Source organism: Sinocyclocheilus rhinocerous, unplaced genomic scaffold (assembly GCF_001515625.1).
Source record: "Sinocyclocheilus rhinocerous isolate Xijiao unplaced genomic scaffold, SAMN03320098_v1.1 scaffold113, whole genome shotgun sequence".
NCBI lineage: Eukaryota > Metazoa > Chordata > Actinopteri > Cypriniformes > Cyprinidae > Sinocyclocheilus > Sinocyclocheilus rhinocerous.
This window is the reverse complement of record NW_015646846.1, coordinates 3,284,289-3,304,830: the sequence shown is the minus strand read 5'-3', so window position 1 is coordinate 3,304,830 and position 20,542 is coordinate 3,284,289. Positions and strand designations below refer to the sequence as shown.

General features: G+C 33.0%; 1 protein-coding gene across 2 annotated transcripts; it reads right to left on the bottom strand.

Moving 5' to 3' along the window:
- Positions 1-659: 659 nt before the first annotated feature.
- LOC107708108 (calcium/calmodulin-dependent protein kinase type 1-like) lies at positions 660-20,446 on the bottom strand. 2 transcript variants are annotated; one of them, XM_016512256.1, is made up of 12 exons: positions 20,361-20,446; positions 17,998-18,105; positions 9,134-9,265; positions 7,115-7,189; positions 6,823-6,961; positions 5,760-5,886; positions 5,431-5,506; positions 3,321-3,433; positions 2,983-3,061; positions 2,780-2,867; positions 2,278-2,449; positions 660-1,482 (listed from the first exon to the last, which is right to left on the bottom strand). In XM_016512256.1, exons 2-12 carry the CDS (start codon positions 18,081-18,083, stop codon positions 1,391-1,393), a joined length of 1,179 nt encoding a protein of 392 aa, XP_016367742.1. In that variant the 5' UTR covers positions 18,084-18,105; positions 20,361-20,446; the 3' UTR covers positions 660-1,390. The 2 variants fall into 2 exon arrangements, with proteins under 2 accessions (XP_016367742.1, XP_016367741.1); XM_016512255.1 differs by lacking the exon at positions 20,361-20,446 and adding an exon at positions 19,956-19,998.
- Between the last annotated feature and the right edge of the window lie 96 nt (positions 20,447-20,542).

Below are 20,542 nucleotides of genomic sequence, written 5' to 3'. Positions count from 1 at the left end.
GCATAACGGGAGTGTGCATGTAATGCCTTCTCACTACACTTAGGCCCAAATTTAAGATTTATATAATTGAATTGCTCATAATATTTCCATCCATTTGGATTACACAGTTTTAGTATAAACAAAGTAGTAAACTTAATGTGATGCATATTTTTCGGTCACACATAAATGAAACGTAAGATTTTGCACTCAAATTACATATTTTATTGTTAACTATTTGCATCTATGGGATTTTATTTAAATATAATCACGTAATCAAAATGCATATACTTAAATAGCTTAGAAACAGCATAAAGCTGGTAATTGTGAAAACAATGAAATTTATTCAGTTAAAAATAAAGGTATGAACATGGTTAAAATATGGCTAGTTGCGGAACAGGCAATTTTCATTTAAATGCATGAGACTGAAACAAATTGGATTTATTGAGGATAAATATATAAACTGGCTATTGTGTATTTAAAACACATTTATTAGTAATATTGCAAAAATCTTCCCCGTTTCATTTATTCATGACGGTATGACTGGCAAATATGCATTACATTAATTTATTAGTTTGTTAATGTTAAAACTCAAATGGTTGGATATTTTATATGCAAATATATATATCTTATTATAAAGCTATAGACTACTTTTGCCCCATAAATTCTAAAACTAGAAATCTTTATTGAAAACGGAGATTATCTAGGTTTGATATTGCATTTAATCTGGGTGTAAAAAAAAATAAAATAAAAACATTGGACTGTGGCTCAAATCTCTTCATAATTAACCCCTGTTCTGTCCACCTGCTTCATATGAACAACAAGATCATGTGATCTCCGTAACAGCTTGGAAATATTCCTGCTCTGACTTCAGTAAGCTCACTTCTGCAGTCTGAACCAGATCACAAAATCAACAACATGGACCATTCTACCCAACAGACCTTACAAAACAAAACCACAATGGATTAAGGCGTGAAAATGTCTTAAAGATATGACCATCTTGTTTCCTCATGAATTTATTGCCTGAGCAAGTGGGCCTTAAGACATTAATATTTATTAAGACATTAACTAGTGGCTTTCCAAGAAAGTCCAAATTGCTACGGGGTACAGACCTGAACGTTTTCTTTAAAAAAAAAAAAAAAAAATTCAATAAACCATACATAAAAGCACAAATTAAACATATTGTTGTCTTTGGTTGGGGTACAGAAATATTAATCGGACAAAATAAAATGATAGAGAAGTTACATATGTGTCAATGAAATACCCAAGTCTGAATGTCTGGAACAATGATGCTCTCCTCTCACGTCCCACCAGCAGCACTAGCTCCATCTAGTGCATGTTACCAGGAAAGCTCTGTGTTCCGGGTCAGACTGGTGCGGTGGACGTGCATGTGAGGGTTCCTCTAGGTTCTGCTTCAGATCCTGCTGGTTGGTCGGCAGCAGTAAGCACAGCTTCTGAGACTGTCCCGATCGGCACTGCCTCGACGGCCGTCCCCACTCGGGGAACCTAAACATTAAAGTTTATGTGAAAATGAACAGCAACAGGATCTTAGAAATATAAGTAATATTTAAGAAATATATAAAATATTAGTTCAAATCTATTAACATATGTACTGACATATCGCTTGAGACTTACTGTTATAAAAATTATAATTAAACTTTTTTTTAGAGTACTAATTATGCACAATGCACATTTCATAATATTAAGCCTTAATGCCACTATTGAGGAGTATATATATATATATATATATTAATGTGTGTGTGTGTGTGTGTGTTTTGTGCCATATGAATATCAAAAGCATCAAAATTTTAATGGAACTATCAAAGAATTTTAAAATAAGAAACATGCATTAGACAAATTTTTACAATAAAACATTACAACATTACAATAAAAATATATAAGAAATTTCCATTCATATATTTAACAATAATTCTTTACAAAATGACTAAACGTTCTAAATAAATAAATAAATGAACAAACGAACAAACATTTAAATGATTGGAACCAGCCTGAAATCTAGACAGTCCAGTAAAAAATGCTTCAAACACATTACTTTACTCATTACCTTATCAATTATCTTAAAATTCAATATTAGCTTTTAGGTTCATACATCTAATACATGCTGTGGTGCTTGCTATTTTTGTACAAAAAAAAAAAAAGTCAAATGAAATCCATCACAAACTCCTCATGCTCATGCTTTCTTAATGGGTTGTATGTACTAAAATTGGGACCTAATAATTCCTGCATTCTATTTAGGATGGATAGTATGTGACTTTCATTGGAGAATGTTCTCAGACATACTGTTCTCATCTTCCTCCTCGTCCTCGTCCTCCTCCTGGTCGAGCTCTTTGGCGGGCAGGAGCAGGTGTCTGTGGTAGGGGCTGGTGGTGGTGATTTGGCTCGGCCCTTCTAGGCTGGTGCTCAGCTGCAGTCTCCGCATGTGTCTGACCACTGCTGTCGCATTGAATGCTTGCTACGGGGACAAGAGCAAGAAATAACGTGCCTCTAAAATATGTTTACAAGCATCTTTGGGAACATTTCTGAGATTGAGAAAATCCTATAACAGTTCTAGAATGTCTCTCTCTCTCTCTCTCTCTCTCTTTAGGGCCAAATAGCATTGCACTTTACTCTGTTGTTGTGTTTGGGTTTGCCAGTGAGTGATGTAGTAGTCTCTCTCTCTCTCTATATATATATATATATAGCAAGTTGTTCTTGACAGACCAAGTAAGCAATATTTGAAGAACGTCACGCAGATCTGTTGGGCTGGAAATGCAAAATGTGGATGATGTAGTGGGATTCTCACCTTCCATTTACTTTTAGCAAAGTTCTTCTTGATCTGAGCGCTGACAGACTCATGAATGTTCCTGTCGAGAGCCGTGTCTCCAGAAATCCTTCAAAATCAGAGATGGGGGATGAGTTAATAATACAATTTTCGTGAAAAGAGGAAAAGGATATTATGATCATAGATAAAGTAAAAAAATAACACTTATTTTTAGGTAATCCTACCATGGGTGCTGTAAAGCCTGCTCACACGTGTATCTCAGAGACGGCTCTTTCTCCATCAAGTGACTGATGAAATCCTTGGCTAGGATGGGATGTGATCAACAATATGTTTGTCAAACAATATTCAAGAAAATAGAAATGCCCAGGATAGAGCTCATCAGTAGTTTTGAGAAGGTTTTTTATTCACTGTCTGCACTCCTATTTGCAGACAAGTCACATTACATAAAAATGAACTCAGCTCAACGTTGTTACATCACTAATGGTATTTTTATTTTTAAAAACCTACAGTTGAGCTCAACAGGTGCGGTCTTTTGTATCAAGAACATCTCAAAATGATCTACCTGAGTCAGAGATGTCGTCCCAGTATGGAGAGTCAAACTCATACTCTGCTTTGAGAATCTGCTCGAACAGCTTGGCATCATTTTCATCGTAAAACGGAGGGTAGCCACATAAGCTGCAAAAGACATAGCTTTGTAATAACAACCGACTGACTGTTAATTATCCCTCTTATTATTTGGTTCAATGAACAATCAAACAAACAAATAAATAAAATATTGATTTAGATTGAAATATTGATTTATATTTACTCATTTGAAATATCTGACTATAATTTGGAATGAATAATACGTAAAAAATTTTTTAAATTCCTATAAGAATTGACCGTAAACAAACAAACAAACAAAAAATAATATAACAAAAATGAAAAATAAAAATAATATCAGAATTGACCATAAACAAACAAACAAACAAAAAATTATATAACAAAAATGAAAAATAATATCAGAATTGACCATAAATAAAAAATAATTAAAAAAATTCTATAAAAATTGACAAACAATAAATAAATAAATATGCACAAACCAAATATTTGATATGACAAATAAATGAATGAATATGAAATATTGATTTATATGTACTCATTTTAAATATCTGACTATAATTTGGAATGAATAATACCTAAAAAAATTTAATTCCAATAAGAATTGATCATAAACAAACAAACAAACAAATAATATAACAAAAATGAAAAATAAAAATAATATCCGAATTGACCATAAATAAAGAATCATTTAAAAAAATCCTACAAAAATTGACAAACAATAAATAAATAAATAAATATGCACAAACCAAATATTTGATATGACAAATAAATGAATGAATATGAAATATTGATTTATATTTACTCATTTTAAATATCTGACTATAATTTGGAATGAATAATACATAAAAAATGAATTTCTATAAGAATTGACCATAAAAAAACAAACAAACAAATAATATAACAAAAATGAAAAATAAAAATAATATCCAAATTGACCATAAATAAAAAATTATTTAAAAATCCTACAAAAATTGACAAACAATAAATAAATAAATAAATATGCACAAACCAAATATTTGATATGACAAATAAATGAATGAATATGAAATATTGATTTAGATTGAAATATTGATTTATATTTACTCATTTTAAATATCTGACTATAATTTGGAATGAATAATACATAAAAAAATTAATTCCTATAAGAATTGACCATAAACAAACAAACAAACAAAAAATTATATAACAAAAATGAAAAATAATATCAGAATTGACCATAAATAAAAAATAATTAAAAAAATTCTATAAAAATTGAAAAACAATAAATAAATAAATATGCACAAACCAAATATTTGATATGACAAATAAATGAATGAATATGAAATATTGATTTAGATTGAAATATTGATTTATATTTACTCATTTTAAATATCTGACTATAATTTGGAATGAATAATACCTAAAAAAATTTAATTCCAATAAGAATTGATCATAAACAAACAAACAAACAAATAATATAACAAAAATGAAAAATAAAAATAATATCCGAATTGACCATAAATAAAAAATTATTTAAAAATCCTACAAAAATTGACAAACAATAAATAAATAAATAAATATGCACAAACCAAATATTTGATATGACAAATAAATGAATGAATATGAAATATTGATTTAGATTGAAATATTGATTTATATTTACTCATTTTAAATATCTGACTACAATTTGGAATGAATAATACATAAAAAAATTAATTCCTATAAGAATTGACCATAAACAAACAAACAAATAATATAACAAAATTGACCATAAATAAAGAATAATTTTAAAAAATCCTATAAAAATTGACAAACAATAAATATATAAATATGCACAAACCAAATATTTGATATGACAAATAAATGAATGAATATTAAATATTGATTAAGATTGAAATATTGATTTCTGTTGATTCATTATAAATATATCAATAAATATGGATTGGCCATAAATACGAATAATTACATACATTTAATAAATTAAATCAGATCAATTAAATAAATTCCTAAAAAATTGACAATGAATAAATAAATAAATATTTAAAATAAATATGCACAATTTGTGATATGACAGATCAAGGAATACTTACAGAATATAAGAAATCACTCCTATGGACCAACAGTCTACAGCTTTACTGTATGGTTTTTGTGCCAAGACCTCTGGAGCTGATTGAGTGAGCGAGAGAGAGAGAGAGAGAAGCTTTCAGTGTTCCTTTTTTCTGTTTAGTTCACTTTCCTTTTGAGCTTTGTAGAGAATGAGGGCAGCATCGAAGAGGCACTTTAAAGAAGCTAACACTTGACACTGTGCAGCATTTCAAACGACTGAGAGCCTCTAAAAACCGACACATTACTGACCCTTACTAAAGATGGTAAGATATAGAATGAAAAAGGCAGAAAACAAAATAGCCCTCACTCGTACCTACATATCCAGGTGTTCCACAGGCAGTTGACATCACACTTCCTGAGTCCTCGATCTTAGACAGGCCAAAGTCACTGATCATGATATTGGAGTCCTCCTCCATACTGTAGTACAACAGATTCTCTGGCTGCACAGAAAGAGAATGAATTAATATCGGCTGAACGTCATTTCCCCTCAATCACATTAAATCAAGTCATATCTTGCTACATTTAATGGACAGCCATTGGTGAACTTTTTTCATATGTGTAACACCATGTTGTAATCAGATGTGACAAATGTTTTTCTCATGACAATCCATGACAAATAGCATGCAACAGGGAATTTTATTGGTCACTTGGGCTATGTCTGGAATAGAATACTACTATAAAACTCTTACTATTTTTATAAAAGTCCAAAATGTGCGATATACACCGACATTCAAAAGGTTGGGGTCAGTACAATTTTTTTAAAGATATTAATACTTCAGCAAGGATGCATTAAATCGATCAAAAGTGACAGTAAAGACATTTCAAATGTCACAAAAGTTTTCTATTTCAAAAAAATGCTGTTCTTTTGAAGTTTAGATTTATCAAATAATCCTGAATTGAAAACTGTATCACGGTTTCCGTAAGAATATTAAGAAACAACTATTTTCAACATTAAAGTCTGTGCAAAGCAATATTAAATATGTGTTCTGAGTTTATCACACCACAGAAAAATGTGTTATTAACCACCCAGCCAAATTTGAAAGAAAAAAAAATACTATTAGAAAAATAGACTAATTAAAAATAAATTAGTATACTGTGCAGCATGCAGTACTGTAAGCAATACACTTGTATTCTATTCCAAACACAGCCTATTTCTGTCAAGTTATGTAGCACTACCTACTGTTAAATCTCATTGGTCTGATTTTCAGCTCCACACAGCTGAATATTAAACATTAAACACTTTTGTCAGTGATTTTGTCCCTTCGTGGCAGTATTTGGCTTTCAGTGAGGACAGATTGCATGCTGAATAATATGTCACATTATGCCTGGTTAGAAAGGCAGAGAGTAATTATAGGGAAAGAAACGGTAAGCTTTACCTTCAGGTCTCTGTGCACAATGCCCATATCATGCAGATACTTCACCGCATCTAAAATCTGCCGAATGAGTTTGCTGGCATCTCTCTCGGTGTAGAAGCCCTTTTCTACAATCCTGTCAAAGAGCTCTCCCCCCGATACGCTGTGAAGACCCACACAAACAAACTACAATTAGCACCTCTACTACAATCACACAAGAATTCTATTGACACTGCAGATTAACCAACATCAGCCAGTATCTAAGTAAAGTATGTCACTATGGTTGATGTTGTTGTGAGTGCTGAGAAAAACTCACAGCTGCATGACCAAATACAAATGCGACTGACTTTCGAAGATGTCTTCCAGTGAAACAATATTCTCATGTTTTATTCTGAAAAAAAAAAAGAAAACACCAATGATTAGATCATAAATTGGCGGTCAGACTTATTATTTCAGCTGAAGGACAGTAAAATGGTCTAAGATCATTACATTATCTAGGGACCAGAACATCAGAAAGTCTAGCTTTTCTTGTAGGGTTCAACTTGAACAGGATGCAATTCATATTTTACATTGTGTTTATGTTGATTTACTTGACTATAAGGCAGTGATATTTTAATATTACTTATATACTATTATAGTATGTATAAATATTTGGTATTAACTTTTTTTTTTTTTTTTTAGTTTTCATTTTAATTTTACGTTTTAGTAATTTATTTGATATGTGTGTTTGTTTTGTTTATTTTTTATATTTCTATGTAACTTACATTTTTTTTATTTTAATTTTAAAAAATTTCTTTATTTTTATGTAACTTTTATTTTATTTCAGTTTTAGCAATTTTAGTACATCAACTTATTTATTAGCTATTTTAGTACATCAACTTATTCATTTCATTTCTATTTTTCATTTAAATCTTTTACATTTACATTTTTGGATGAATTAATTGAATGAATTAATGAGTTTTATTTCCCAAGTGTGCACAAACATTTAATTTAATTTAATTTAATTTAATTTAATTTATTTGGATTTTTCTAATCTAATTTAAGCTTTATTTCAATTCTGAAACCTATTTTTAATATTTTTAGTTTTTGTTAACAATAACTAGACTGCTGTAAGGAAATGTAATATGAGCATTAAAGGGGTCATATGATGCTTTTTTAAAGATCATTATTTTGTGTATTTGGTGTAACAGAATATGTTGACATGCTTTAATGTTAAAAAACCACATTATTTTTCAAATATTTGGGTGCATTATGCAAATATTTCCACATAGTGGGGTAGATATGTGGGGGCGTGTTAGAACCAGCCGTTTTAGGGGGGCGTGGCAGTCTTAACTTTGATAAAGAATATCTCTTTGGTTTTGAGACTTTAGTCTTTGCAACTTCAGGGATCTTATCTATGTACAATCAGCTTGTAACACTCCAAAGAGAAAGGAAAACTTGAAATCGCATCATATGACCCCTTTAATGTTATTGCATTGCTCTAAAGATCTTTTCACGCTCTACTCATAATGGCTTTCCTTCCTCCTTCCCTATTTTTAATGCACTTTCTCAGTCTCTACACCAGCTATACTCAAATCAAACATTAATAACATTTTGCTCCATCTCCATTTGACTTCCTCTCTTATGGTTTCCTGCTTTGCATGCTTTGATTACAGTTTTTCACACCAATGGTGGGAATCTCTCTCTCTTAATTCTATTCCTATTCCTCCTCTTTGGTCCCTTCCTTCCTCTCTTTCACAATACTGCTGCAGGGAACCTCCATACCATCTCAGCCTCTGTGTGTGCTGTTGCCCTGACAACAGAGACACTAAAAATAGGACGATCTCCAGTGCTCTTGACATTTCCGGTGCACACACTTCTACAATTTCTAAAGCTATAGCACATTTTTATGGCACAGATAGCATTTACAAGAGCTTTTCGTCTCTCAAAGAGCAATCTGGCTTTAAAGAGGAAAAGGAAGACACCTTTCAGCATCTTGACTGCCATTTATCCTTAACACAACCTCACAAAGAGTCAAGCTCTCGGCAGCACCCGTCCTATATCTGCACACAAATCATGACATGGTTTCGCATGATCTCAAACAGTGCTGTCATCGGCTATTGGCCCTGTAATCAAGGAGTTCAGTACACTGCAGACTACAGGTTTCCTCTGTTTGGCTCTCTCCATGAAAAATATATCCTGTCCTGTATAAAACATTAACATCTTAATCCAGCCTAAGGCCAAGTTGGTCCTCAGCTGTTTTAGATGGTTGATCCGCCGGGTGTCCATCCTGACTATCTAGCCAGTTTAGACTGTTTTTTTTTATGCTGTAAATCATTAGAGAGTCAGTTCTGACCTGTGTAGCACAGCAATCTCATTCTCAATGCTGTTTTCCTTGCCCTCCAGTGCTTTCTTAGGGATGCATTTGATGGCCACGAGTCGCTGGGTCTTCTTCTCCTCAGCCAGGAACACCTCAGAGAACGCCCCCCTGGAGGACAGGAAAGATGGAGTTAGTGGATATTTAACTTTCCCGCAGTGGACCTTTAAGTTTTTGCTTTGAAAGTAGACATTAACCAATATATTGACTAGAGCTGCATTTCCCAAAAGTAAATGCACTCACGGTCTCTATGACCTACTTAGGCTAATTAATTGACCACTAATTCAAGATTATTAACATCAGCCAGTAAGCATAATCAAATTTAATTATTAAAAAATATATATATTTTTTGATAATGGTCATTGTAAATATTAAAGATATTAATTACATAAAGAGTTTTAAATATTTATTGTAAATATTACATGATAAAAACTGCAATTGCAATTATTATGTGTCAAGTTTGCCACCAATATATGATATAAATCTAGGGTTTGCCTTAAATATGTATATACACTTGAAAATAACAACCAGGAATAAACAACATAAAATAACATGCTACCTATCAAAAGTTTGAGGTCTGTAAGATTTTGGTATGTTTTTGAAAGAAGTCTCTTATTAATGCTTATTAAGGCTTCATTTATTTAATATATTAAAAACAGTAATATTGTGAAATATTATTACAATAGCACATTTCTTTTTTAATATATGTTAAAATGTAATTTATTCCTGTTAAGCAAAGGTGAATTTTCAGCAGCCAGTCTTTAGTGTCACATGATGATGATATGCTGAATTGCTGCTGAAGAAACATTTCTTGTTATGGATGTTATGGAATCTTATCTTGTTATGGAAAACAGTTGTGCTGCTTACTATTTTTGTGGAAACCGTGGTACATTTATTTTTTAGGATTCTTTGATGAATAGAAAGTTCAAAAATTACATTTATTGAAAATGAAATCTTTTGAAATACTATAAATGTTGTTACTGTCACTTTTGATCAGTCTAATGCATCCTTGCTGAATAAAAGTATTCATTCATTTCAAAAAACAGTGTAGCTCTGAACAGCTTTAAAAGTGAATGCACTGGCGTTTTTCTACATCACTGATGGAAAAAGCAGAAAAAAAGGTGATTTTTACCCTTCAGTGGTAATTCAACCCTGATTGTTGTGTAACAGGAAGTAAACAGTGCTGACACCTTTTCCAGAGTATTTTTCTTTTTGTGTGTGTTGTTTGTGCAACAGAAATATTGTGAATGGCTGAGATTTGATCAGGTCAGACTTGTCTGGTGGGGAAAGATGAAACGGTGTGCTGTAAGTCTGCATCCTCCAAAGGGACACAGGTAGAGCCAGAAAAAGACAAACAGCACAAGCTGTTTAATCATCCAAGGAATGTTTCCATGTGTTTAGGCATCTGGGTGTGTGTTTGTCCTATTTCGAGCATCCTTTCAGGTTTTTACAGGATTGTAGCCAAAACATTAATTCTTGTTCTCTTCCTTAAACACAAAGCCTGTGTGTTAAAACGAGCACTGTCATGTATAATCTAGCTGTCCCAAACACACACTCCCTAAACTGCCTTCTTAATCACAGAGGGAGCAATTAAACATACAATTTGCCACTAAGGAAAAGAGAAATAAACAAGTCAGAGAATAAATGACAGTAGAGGAAATTTCTTTTCCTCTCTTCCAAGAATAAATTTCATATAGTATTAAAATGCTAATAATCATTTCAAACATTTAATTCTTCTTGTCTCGAACTATTCAAAAATAACATCTAAATATGAATACAGATACCCAACTAACAAAAATATGTTCTAAGAACATTTTGTACCCATTAAGCTATGGAAACGTTATTTCTGAGGTTCTTTGTACAATCAAAACATCCTATTTTTTTAAACGTTTTAAACGTTTTTTTCTTGGTTGAATGAATGTTAAAGGAATATTCCATTATATCATTTCACAAACATCATTGGAATATTACTGTTAAACGTTCTCTGAACGTTCTGAAATGAGTAGTAACATAAAAAAATTGAAAGACAAGCATCAAAATGAAACATTTCAGAAAAAAAGTTTCATGAATGATGTATAAATAACATTTTTGTTGTAATCTTTTGAGAACATTATAACTTTGAATGACATTCTAATCACGCTACTGGAAGAACGTTTGTTCTTAACTTTAAAAACCTTTAAAAACATTTGAATATTCAAATTTGACTTAATATTTAAAACTCTTTCAAAATATGTGTAAAACATATATAATGAAGAAAAACAAGTGAACATGCAAGGGCATTTTGAGAATAACAGGAAATTTGGGCTCAGCAATTATGTGTTGTGTGCAATTTTTTGAAATCACAGAAGGCAGTTTATATATATATATATATATTCTTGCAAGCGTGTCTGTTTGCATGAGGATGATTTCAATTAAAAGGAACTTATGATATGTTGTTGTTTAGATAATAATAATAATAAAACAGAAATCTCCAATGACCTGGAAGCCATGCTAATGAGTCATGATCACATCAGTGTTGTTTAGTGAGAGAGAACAGCTCATAAAGCGCTGCAGCTGTCAACAAACTTTCTACTGGACTCGTATCACAGACTTATCAGACTGCATGCCTTAAGTGGAAAGGGGGAAGTGCGGGGCAAAATGGAGGTCGGGAAGAAAGAATGAAGGAAAGAAAGAGCGACTGAGAGGAAATGAAGAGAGCGAGAGCTGTGCTGTTGCCGTGAGACATGGTGTAATTAAGGCCTCCCATGGCTTCCTGTGGGTAAAGGAGGAGGAAGAGAGGAGAGAGAATGGAGATTAGGAAATGATACAAGACAGCCATGTGGGTGTTTGGGTCTGTAAATAAGAAAATGGTTTCGCAGAGACATATTACAAGGCCAATCATTTCCCAACAGCAGCTCTGTGCACTAAAATAGATTAACAAAATGCTCATGGTGTAAAGTGTTTCTCTAGTGAGGGGTTCAGAATCATATAGAGACAAAATAGTTTACGTGTCAATAAAAAGTGAAAACAACATCACTGAAAGGAAAAATTACAAACATACATTCATACTAGTTATATACATTAATGTTTATATTACATTACACTGTTTATGTTGCATAAAATGTTTAAATGTCGTACAACGGTGCTGAGAGATTCTTACTGGTCTCTGAAAGCATTATTAGATTAGCTAAAAATATTCAAATTTGACCTAATATTTATTTAAAACTCTTTCAAAATATGTACAAAAACACGAGGAGGGACAATAAATAAACATGCAAGTGTATTTTGAGAATGATAGGAAATTTGTTTAAATGTGTGGGCCTAGTCATTATATGTCAATTTTCTGATATCATAAAAGATAAAGTATTTTAAAAATATTTTTGCTGTTGCATTATACTTACTCTTAATTCACTGTTTTAATAACTATAAAAATATAAGTAATTTAACTCTAATTTAATTAATAAAAGCTGAAGATTCTCTCTCTGAACTCTCTCTCTCTCTACACACACACACACACACAATTCTTTTAGAATGTCAAGTAGAGTTATTCAAGTAATACTGACACTGCATTTCATTTAACCAGTGTACCTGACCTGGAAAATAATCTGTAAAGCAATAATCCAATCATTTCAAAGATTTAGTGCCAGAAAAAATAGACATCTCTCATTATTAATTTAACTGCTGAAAAAAACTCAACTTTTTATCTATTATGCTTTCATCTGCCACAATGAATTATCAGTTACATTTTTTACATTAAATTTATAAAATAATTTTTTTTCTCAGCAAATATTGATAAAATTGATTGATATCCCTTGTAAAAAAAAGCCATTTAAAAACCTTCTCTGAATCACACAGACTCACTCTAACAAGCTGTGATTAATAATTGAATAAAAATGCAGCATGAGTGGCCATGATTTCTTTTTTTTTATGGATGTCTTTTAAAAGGCTAGGTTGTTTGGGGAGCTTTTTCTGTACTTTTAGACTCACTTAGAAAACCGTATAGATTTGGTCGTTACTACTGACTGAAAAAAACTCTGACATCATAACAACTTGACAAAACTCGCCAAATAAAACTGGTCAACTAATCGTAGTCAACACAAATTCTTCTTTCAAAACACCTTTCTCATTTTGTTTAGGAAGGTTGGGAGTTTAAATCAACAAAAGAAGCTTCCAGACAAAAACAGCTCAGAAGGCTCATTCATCTTACTTCTGTGACACTCACATAAACATAAACTTTCGTCTAAAAATCAAATATCCTGTCTCCATAGCAACCAGTGCACGTTGACCTCTTCTGCCCACTTTGTAAATAAGATGAACACTGAATGACTAAACCAAAAACAAAACAGTAAAGTCAAAATGATGTTTGAATTCTGATTTGAAAGGGCACAAATAAAAACAGTCCATTTTGTTTCCTAAATATCACCGTTTTCAAACAGCAACACTAAAAAATACTGAAAAACAATCACAAATTTCAAATACTAACCTCATGTCTTACAAAAAACAGACCTTCTTCTATTTACAGAAACAAGATAAGCAAACTGTTATTTGTATATATTAGTTAGCGAAATGACTTAAGCACTTACATAACATTTCATAACAAAGTCTCCAAAGTACCACCCGTTCCTCATTATGCTAACAGCCATGTACTTTTGTATAAACTGTATAAATTGCAATATGGAAAATAAGCAGAATGGATAATGCTTACAGTCGCAAATAACTGTTAGCACAACTCTTATCTCTTTTTAGAGCTACTTACTCAAACATTAGATACAGTCTCTCGATATACTGTAGCAAATCCTACACAGTTTGCTCAAATTAAAAACTCCCTAGTGTCCAATTGTGAACCGTTTTCCATGTTTTTAATCAAAATCCAGGTCCGCAGCTAGATAAGCCAGAGCAGATACAATTTCCCAAGAATAAATCAATTGACTCCACTCACAGAATTCACGGATAAACCAATTCCATAATCTACTTTAGAAAAGAGGCTTTCTGTTAACATATACAGTTAAATACTCTGAACAACGCCTTACTGGCAAACTAGTCAAAACCGCATCACACTGTGAAAACAAAGCTAGGTTACAGATTTGCCTATGCAGAGAAACCGTTCCATTTTCTGTCTATAGTTGCATTAATGTGAGATTAATCATGCAGAACAGACAAAGAGCACTTTTTGATTTATGACCAGTATGTGGTCTGCGAGTACAGAATGACAGAAATCTTTTGAGCCATCCTTCTAAAGATTAGCAGGCTAACTTTTCCCATAATATTTACAGATTGCTTCTGCATTGCTATTGGTACAACATACCTCAAGGAAGTTCTCCTTGAGGTTTTGGACTTTCCCATGATTTATGACTCTCTTACTCTCTGTTTATTTCTGCTGATGGGGCAGACAGGTCCCCGCTGCAGCAATCTTGCCTACTGCACAGTCCGCTTCAGTTCATTCAGCTCTCTGTAGAATTCGTTGTTTGCTGACAAAAGAAAACAAGCATGGCCTGTGCCTCTCAGCACAAAGCTAAAATTGCTCATTGAAATTGATAGTTCTATTGTAGCACTTACAATTAACTGCACTGTTCCAGTCCAATGCAGGATATTTAATACAACTATAGTTATATATATATATAGTGTCCACATGACTGTTCACTGACTGTCTGATGGATGTGACAAGCAAGTGTCTGCCAAATGTTTAAATATAAATGTCTTGTACAGTAATGCTATACAACTTAGTTCACCAAGAAACAAGTCATGTTTGCAAGGTACAACGGGCTTCATTTATGAAATGAATTGTGTAAACCCGTTCTACCATAAATTGTCACATTCAATTCAACGCAACAGTTTATGTAACACCATGTCTACATTAGAATTGACGGACGTCACATTGCTTAAAACTGTCAGCACTGGAAATGTCGAAGCTACAAGTCACCTTAAAGGGATAGATCACACAAAAATGAAAATTCTGTCATCATTTACTCCCCCTCAAGTGAGTCCAAACCTGTATACATTTATATCTTCTGCTGAACACAAATGAAGATATTTTGAAAAATGTGCGTAAACAAACAGTTTCTGGTCCCCATTCACTTCCACAGTCTTTTTTTCCATACTATGGAAGTCAATGGAGACCAACAGCTGTTTGATTACGCAAACAGTCTGCTCACAAAGGCATATTCATTTTTAACAAAAATACAGTAAAATCTGTAGTATTGTGAAACATTATTACAATTTTAAATGACTGTTTTTGATTTAAATATATTTTAAAATTGTAATTTATTCCTGTGACTGTAAAACTGAATTTTCAGCAGCCATTACTCCAGTCCAATAAAAATTTATTTATCTGTTTGTTTGTTTGTTTGTTTATCAGTTGGGCTGCTTAATATTTTTTATGGAAATTGCAAAACATTTTTCAGGATTCTTTGATGAATGGAAAATTCAAAAGAAAAGCATTTATTTGAAATAGAAATCTTGTAAAAAATTATAGCCTACATGTATTTAAAGTGATTTCTGATCAGTTAAATGTTGAATGAATGTATTAATTTCTTTCAAGGAAAGAATCTCACTGACCCTAAACTTTTGAACAGTACAGTGTTATCATGTTTACAATTCATAGAAATCAATCCAGGATATTTGTAAATAAAGTAAAAAATGTATTCATGTTAAAAGGGAAATGAAAGTGGCAGGGAAAAACTGTTTCAAAAATAGAAAAGTGGGATCCGTCAACTAAAGGTGCACTGCAGTTTGCTGTAATGTATTCCACCTCTAAACAAGACATAGCAATAAAGAGAACTGCACTTGGCCACTTTAAGTTTATATATCATTAAAATGGTCTCCTTCTGTTAAAGTAGACATTTCTTTGCCAGAATAAGCTGCAAAGTGGTCCAAACTTTATGCTGACAGTCAAACACAAAGGTATTAAGGACTGAGGTTTCGGTGCAGAAAAGGTCAAGACTGACAATTGCTCCACAGTGATGCAAAGAATGTATCTCTGCTGATTGTGTAGCATGCATGGCTCCAAAGAAGGGATTTTACATGAGGCTGGCCATGTGAACTCAAGCTGAAGTAAGCATGCCCAAATGATTATGTTATGCCATCTGAAATAGCAGTCATTCTGGCTGCAGGAGGGGAGAGACACTCATAACAACCCCCTGATGAATATTATATGCTTGAGTATGTGTCTGTGTGTGTGCGTGTCTGAAGGTTTCATCACAGCTCTACGCTATAGTGACTTTCCCCTCAGCAGTGCCTTGGAGGTTGGCGATGTGCTTCCCACCCCGCATTCACCGTCCTGCTTCTCACGTGCTTCGTGAAAGATCTTGGTTGAGTGTCGCTAAGATTCGGCGTGATTGTGTAGCATGCATGGCTCCAAAGAAGGGATTTTACATGAGGCTGGCCATGTGAACTCAAGCTGAAGTAAGCATGCCCAAATGATTATGTTATGCCATCTGAAATAGCAGTCATTCTGGCTGCAGGAGGGGAGAGACACTCATAACAACTCCCTGATGAATATTATATGCTTGAGTATGTGTCTGTGTGTGTGCGTGTCTTAAGGTTTCATCACAGCTCTACGCTATAGTGACTTTCCCCTCAGCAGTGCCTTGGAGGTTGGCGATGTGCTTCCCACCCCGCATTCACCGTCCTGCTTCTCACGTGCTTCGTGAAAGATCTTGGTTGAGTGTCGCTAAGATTCGGCGTGGCAGATCGGTCTGTCCATCTGTTTATCCCTCTCTCTGGCCCTCGTCCTCAGCCATGTCGCCCAAGATGCGGTGAACGTGACAGTAAAATGTACACACTCTGCACACGCACGCGCTATAAATATATCTGCAACATAAAAGGGCTAGTGCACTTAGGGTCGACGAACGCTCTCTTGTCCTCTACTACGACTGAGTTCATGAATAATAGAAGCATTGCCAGGTCTACATGACTTCAAAACAAAGTGACATTTTGTTGTTGCTTTTGTAAGAAAGCATCTGGGAATAATATAAATGCGAATGTAAATTTAACAAATTCCCAATATTGACGGATAATGAAAGCCATGCTGCGTGCCACACTGAGGTGTCATTAATCACACCCGGCAAAGCGAGAAAAAGAGGCAACTGCTCCAACAGAGAATGGATGAGATCTGTTTCTGACGCCACTCAGTGCCAATATATTCTGAATATTGTTTTCATAATGCCAACATGACATATTGCTATTCTCAACTGACTAAAACAAACGAAGGAGATCTACAGAGCTACAGAAGAAGATTAGGAATAAGAATACTTGTTGATAGAATAGTTGCAGGTGTGATTCAATGGTCTGATGGTGGTTTAGATTTTTTCACTAAAACACTGTAAAGACCTGATTTTCCTGTCATCGTGAGCTCTGTGTGGTTTTGATGACCTTTTAATAGAGAAGGTATGAAATCACTCAAACCAAGATTATTACTGTTAACTAAAATTGAAAAAAAAAAAAAAAAAAAAGTTTGTTAATTGAAATAAATTATTAGATGAAAAAATTATTGCTTTGGCAATAAACCCGAAATAGGTTTAAGTTGAAGCACAAAAATTACTAACTGAAAATTAATAAAAACTGAAACTGAAATGACAATAAATTAACCCTAAATATTAGTAATATTTATATAAAAAATAATAAAAATGCCAAAAGCGCATAACAAAAATGACTAAAAATTTAACTGGAATTAAAATGAAAACTGAAAAAAAAAAAAAAAAAAGCTAATTCAAAATATTAATACAAATTATAATAGTATATACATAATGCTAAAATAACACTTATTGACTCAAACTCAATATATAAATAAATGAATCTGAGATTGATCAAACAATGCTCTGGCCACTTTTATTGTAAATCAAGCAATTAATTGATCAAACACTCACGTCCCCAAGACCTCCTTGAAATCATAATTTTCCTTGATATCAGTTGTCTTCTTTTTCCATCCATTTTCATCCTCTCCTAAAGGCATTGTATTGATTTCCACTCAGGAACTAAACAAGACAGAAGTAGAGGTCAATGAATAAGCCAATGATAAAGAAAGTGTATCGCTTTAATAAAAAATTAGACATAGACACAAAACAGAGAAAACAAAGTTGCAAAAACCCTGGTTGTATTGAAGAACAGTGTTTTCAGTTTCTTGGCTATGATTAAATCTTACTGCAATAGTGTGGCATTGTTCAGGTGTGCATTACCACATCACACCGCTACTGAAGCCTGCATATGCGAATGCCGTCATCATGGTACCTGTTACTCTTCTCAGTGCAGGGGAAGATGGGCAAAACCAATAGTTTGTGGTTGCATAAAGCATTGTATTTAGCCTAAGCATCTGCAGGGACTGCTTGAGCACATTGTCATCTGTAAGCCAGTGACCAGTTTTGTTATTTATAGATTTTGAGATGAACTTTTTATAGGCAAACTCTAGTGACTCTGTTATCAAGATGATTAAAACACAAAAGAAATAAAATAATGCATATTCACATATTCATAAAAACATTGAAACTATTTTGTTATGAAAAATATTTCTTTAAAACTAAAGGATCCATCGTACTTAACTCCATAAGTCCTACCTTTAGTCCTCAAGAGCTTCCTATACATTAAACTAATGAGTCTAAATGGATCCGTGTGATTTGCATCACTATTAATGCACATGAGGAGCCACTACTATGTTTAACTGACATACACTTATATCATGACATCGCAGGACTACTGGACTACACACTAATTTTGATATATTGGACTGACCTTCAGCGCACATTTTCAGTGCAAACCCTGTTACTCCCTTCAATTAAAAAAAAAAATCTTCTCAATTTGATTACACAAATTTAAAGTTATTGAATAAATTATCAAGCAAATATTTTTAAAGGTTATGCAACCTGTTATTATCTTGTTAGAGTCTTTCTAAAAAGTATTTGAAAGTAATAAATTAATAAAAAATGACACTTTTACATTATATTTATTCTTATTAGAAAGCCCCTAATTTAGTTTTGTTTTATAATTTTCTGTCATTTTGATTAGTCATATATTTTTATTTGATATGGCAAAATTCTCATTTTTCATTATTATTATTTATTATATATATAATTTATTAACTTACATTTTCTCCATTACTATGCTTTTATATCTGTCTTTGGTCATTCCTTATTCCCTGTCATCTTTGTCATCTTTAAAGACATTTAAAATAGATAAGCACTGGTTATATAACTTTGATTGTTGTAATTCTGGAACTTATAAAAAATATTTTTCAAAGGTCAAACACCTTTTTTTTTCACTGACCATTTATTGAAAAGAAACGAAAAAACAGCTCAGTTTTGTACCCTGTTTCGTAAAAAGTGCCACGTCACAGAACCAAACCAAAGCTGACAAAATAAACAAGATTCAGCAATGCATAGAACTCATATACTGAATATGTCATGCATATATCATAACTTTTATCCTGTCAACATCTTACATCAGTTAAAGTACAAGTTATATTTTTCAGATCTGTGCAACGAAGTACAAAAAGTAGCAGAATCAGAATTAGCTTTATTGGCCAGGTGTGCGCAAACACACAAGGAATTTGTTGTGTTTTTTTTAAAGGTTTTTTTATTATATTCCTTTTGGACCTGGTACCATGGCAATGGTGTTTCAACACCAGTATCAAATTCCATGCTATTATATACCATGGAATATGAATGTGATAATAATTCAGTACCATGCTATAAGATCAGTATACCATAGTAGTACCACATTATTTTTAGCAAAAGATTACACATACAACAAAGCAATAAATATTAACTATGATCTTAGAAGAACGGCGGTTCCAAAGAAAATGTTTAAACATGCAATGCACAAAAACCCTTACCACTATCTGAAAGTGCTCCGCATCTCGAGTCATTGAACAAGCAATGCACTATGCCAGTGGACGCATATTGTTCGTGTATAAGTGTGTGTGTGTGTGTGTGTGTGTGTGTGTGTTCAGACACTGCGCATAGATGCGCATTCAGGAGTCTGTTGCCACCTGCACTAACAATCCTCTAGGAACAGACAACGAAGCATTAACAGGAATAGACTGAAAACAGATCAAATGTTTGTTTTCAATCGACGTTATCTTACATAGACTCCTACTATGCAACATGGACTACAGTGTATTGCCCACATCATGCATGAAAGCTTGCAGTGGCATTGCAGAAGATTCTGCTACTACATTTAAATCAGTTCATACACTTCATCCGCTGACTTCGAGGAAAACTTAAAATAAATGCAATACCTGATCGTCTGCTCCTACGGACGGATGGTCCTTATCTGCCTCTTTATCTATCCGCAATTCTCTTTCGATGCAATAGTTGCGGGATCTACCCTGACGTCAAGTAGCGACTGGAGGAGGCGTCTTTCATTTGACAATATAATGATACAGTCCGGATACTATGATACTATTCCCGAGTGCCATTC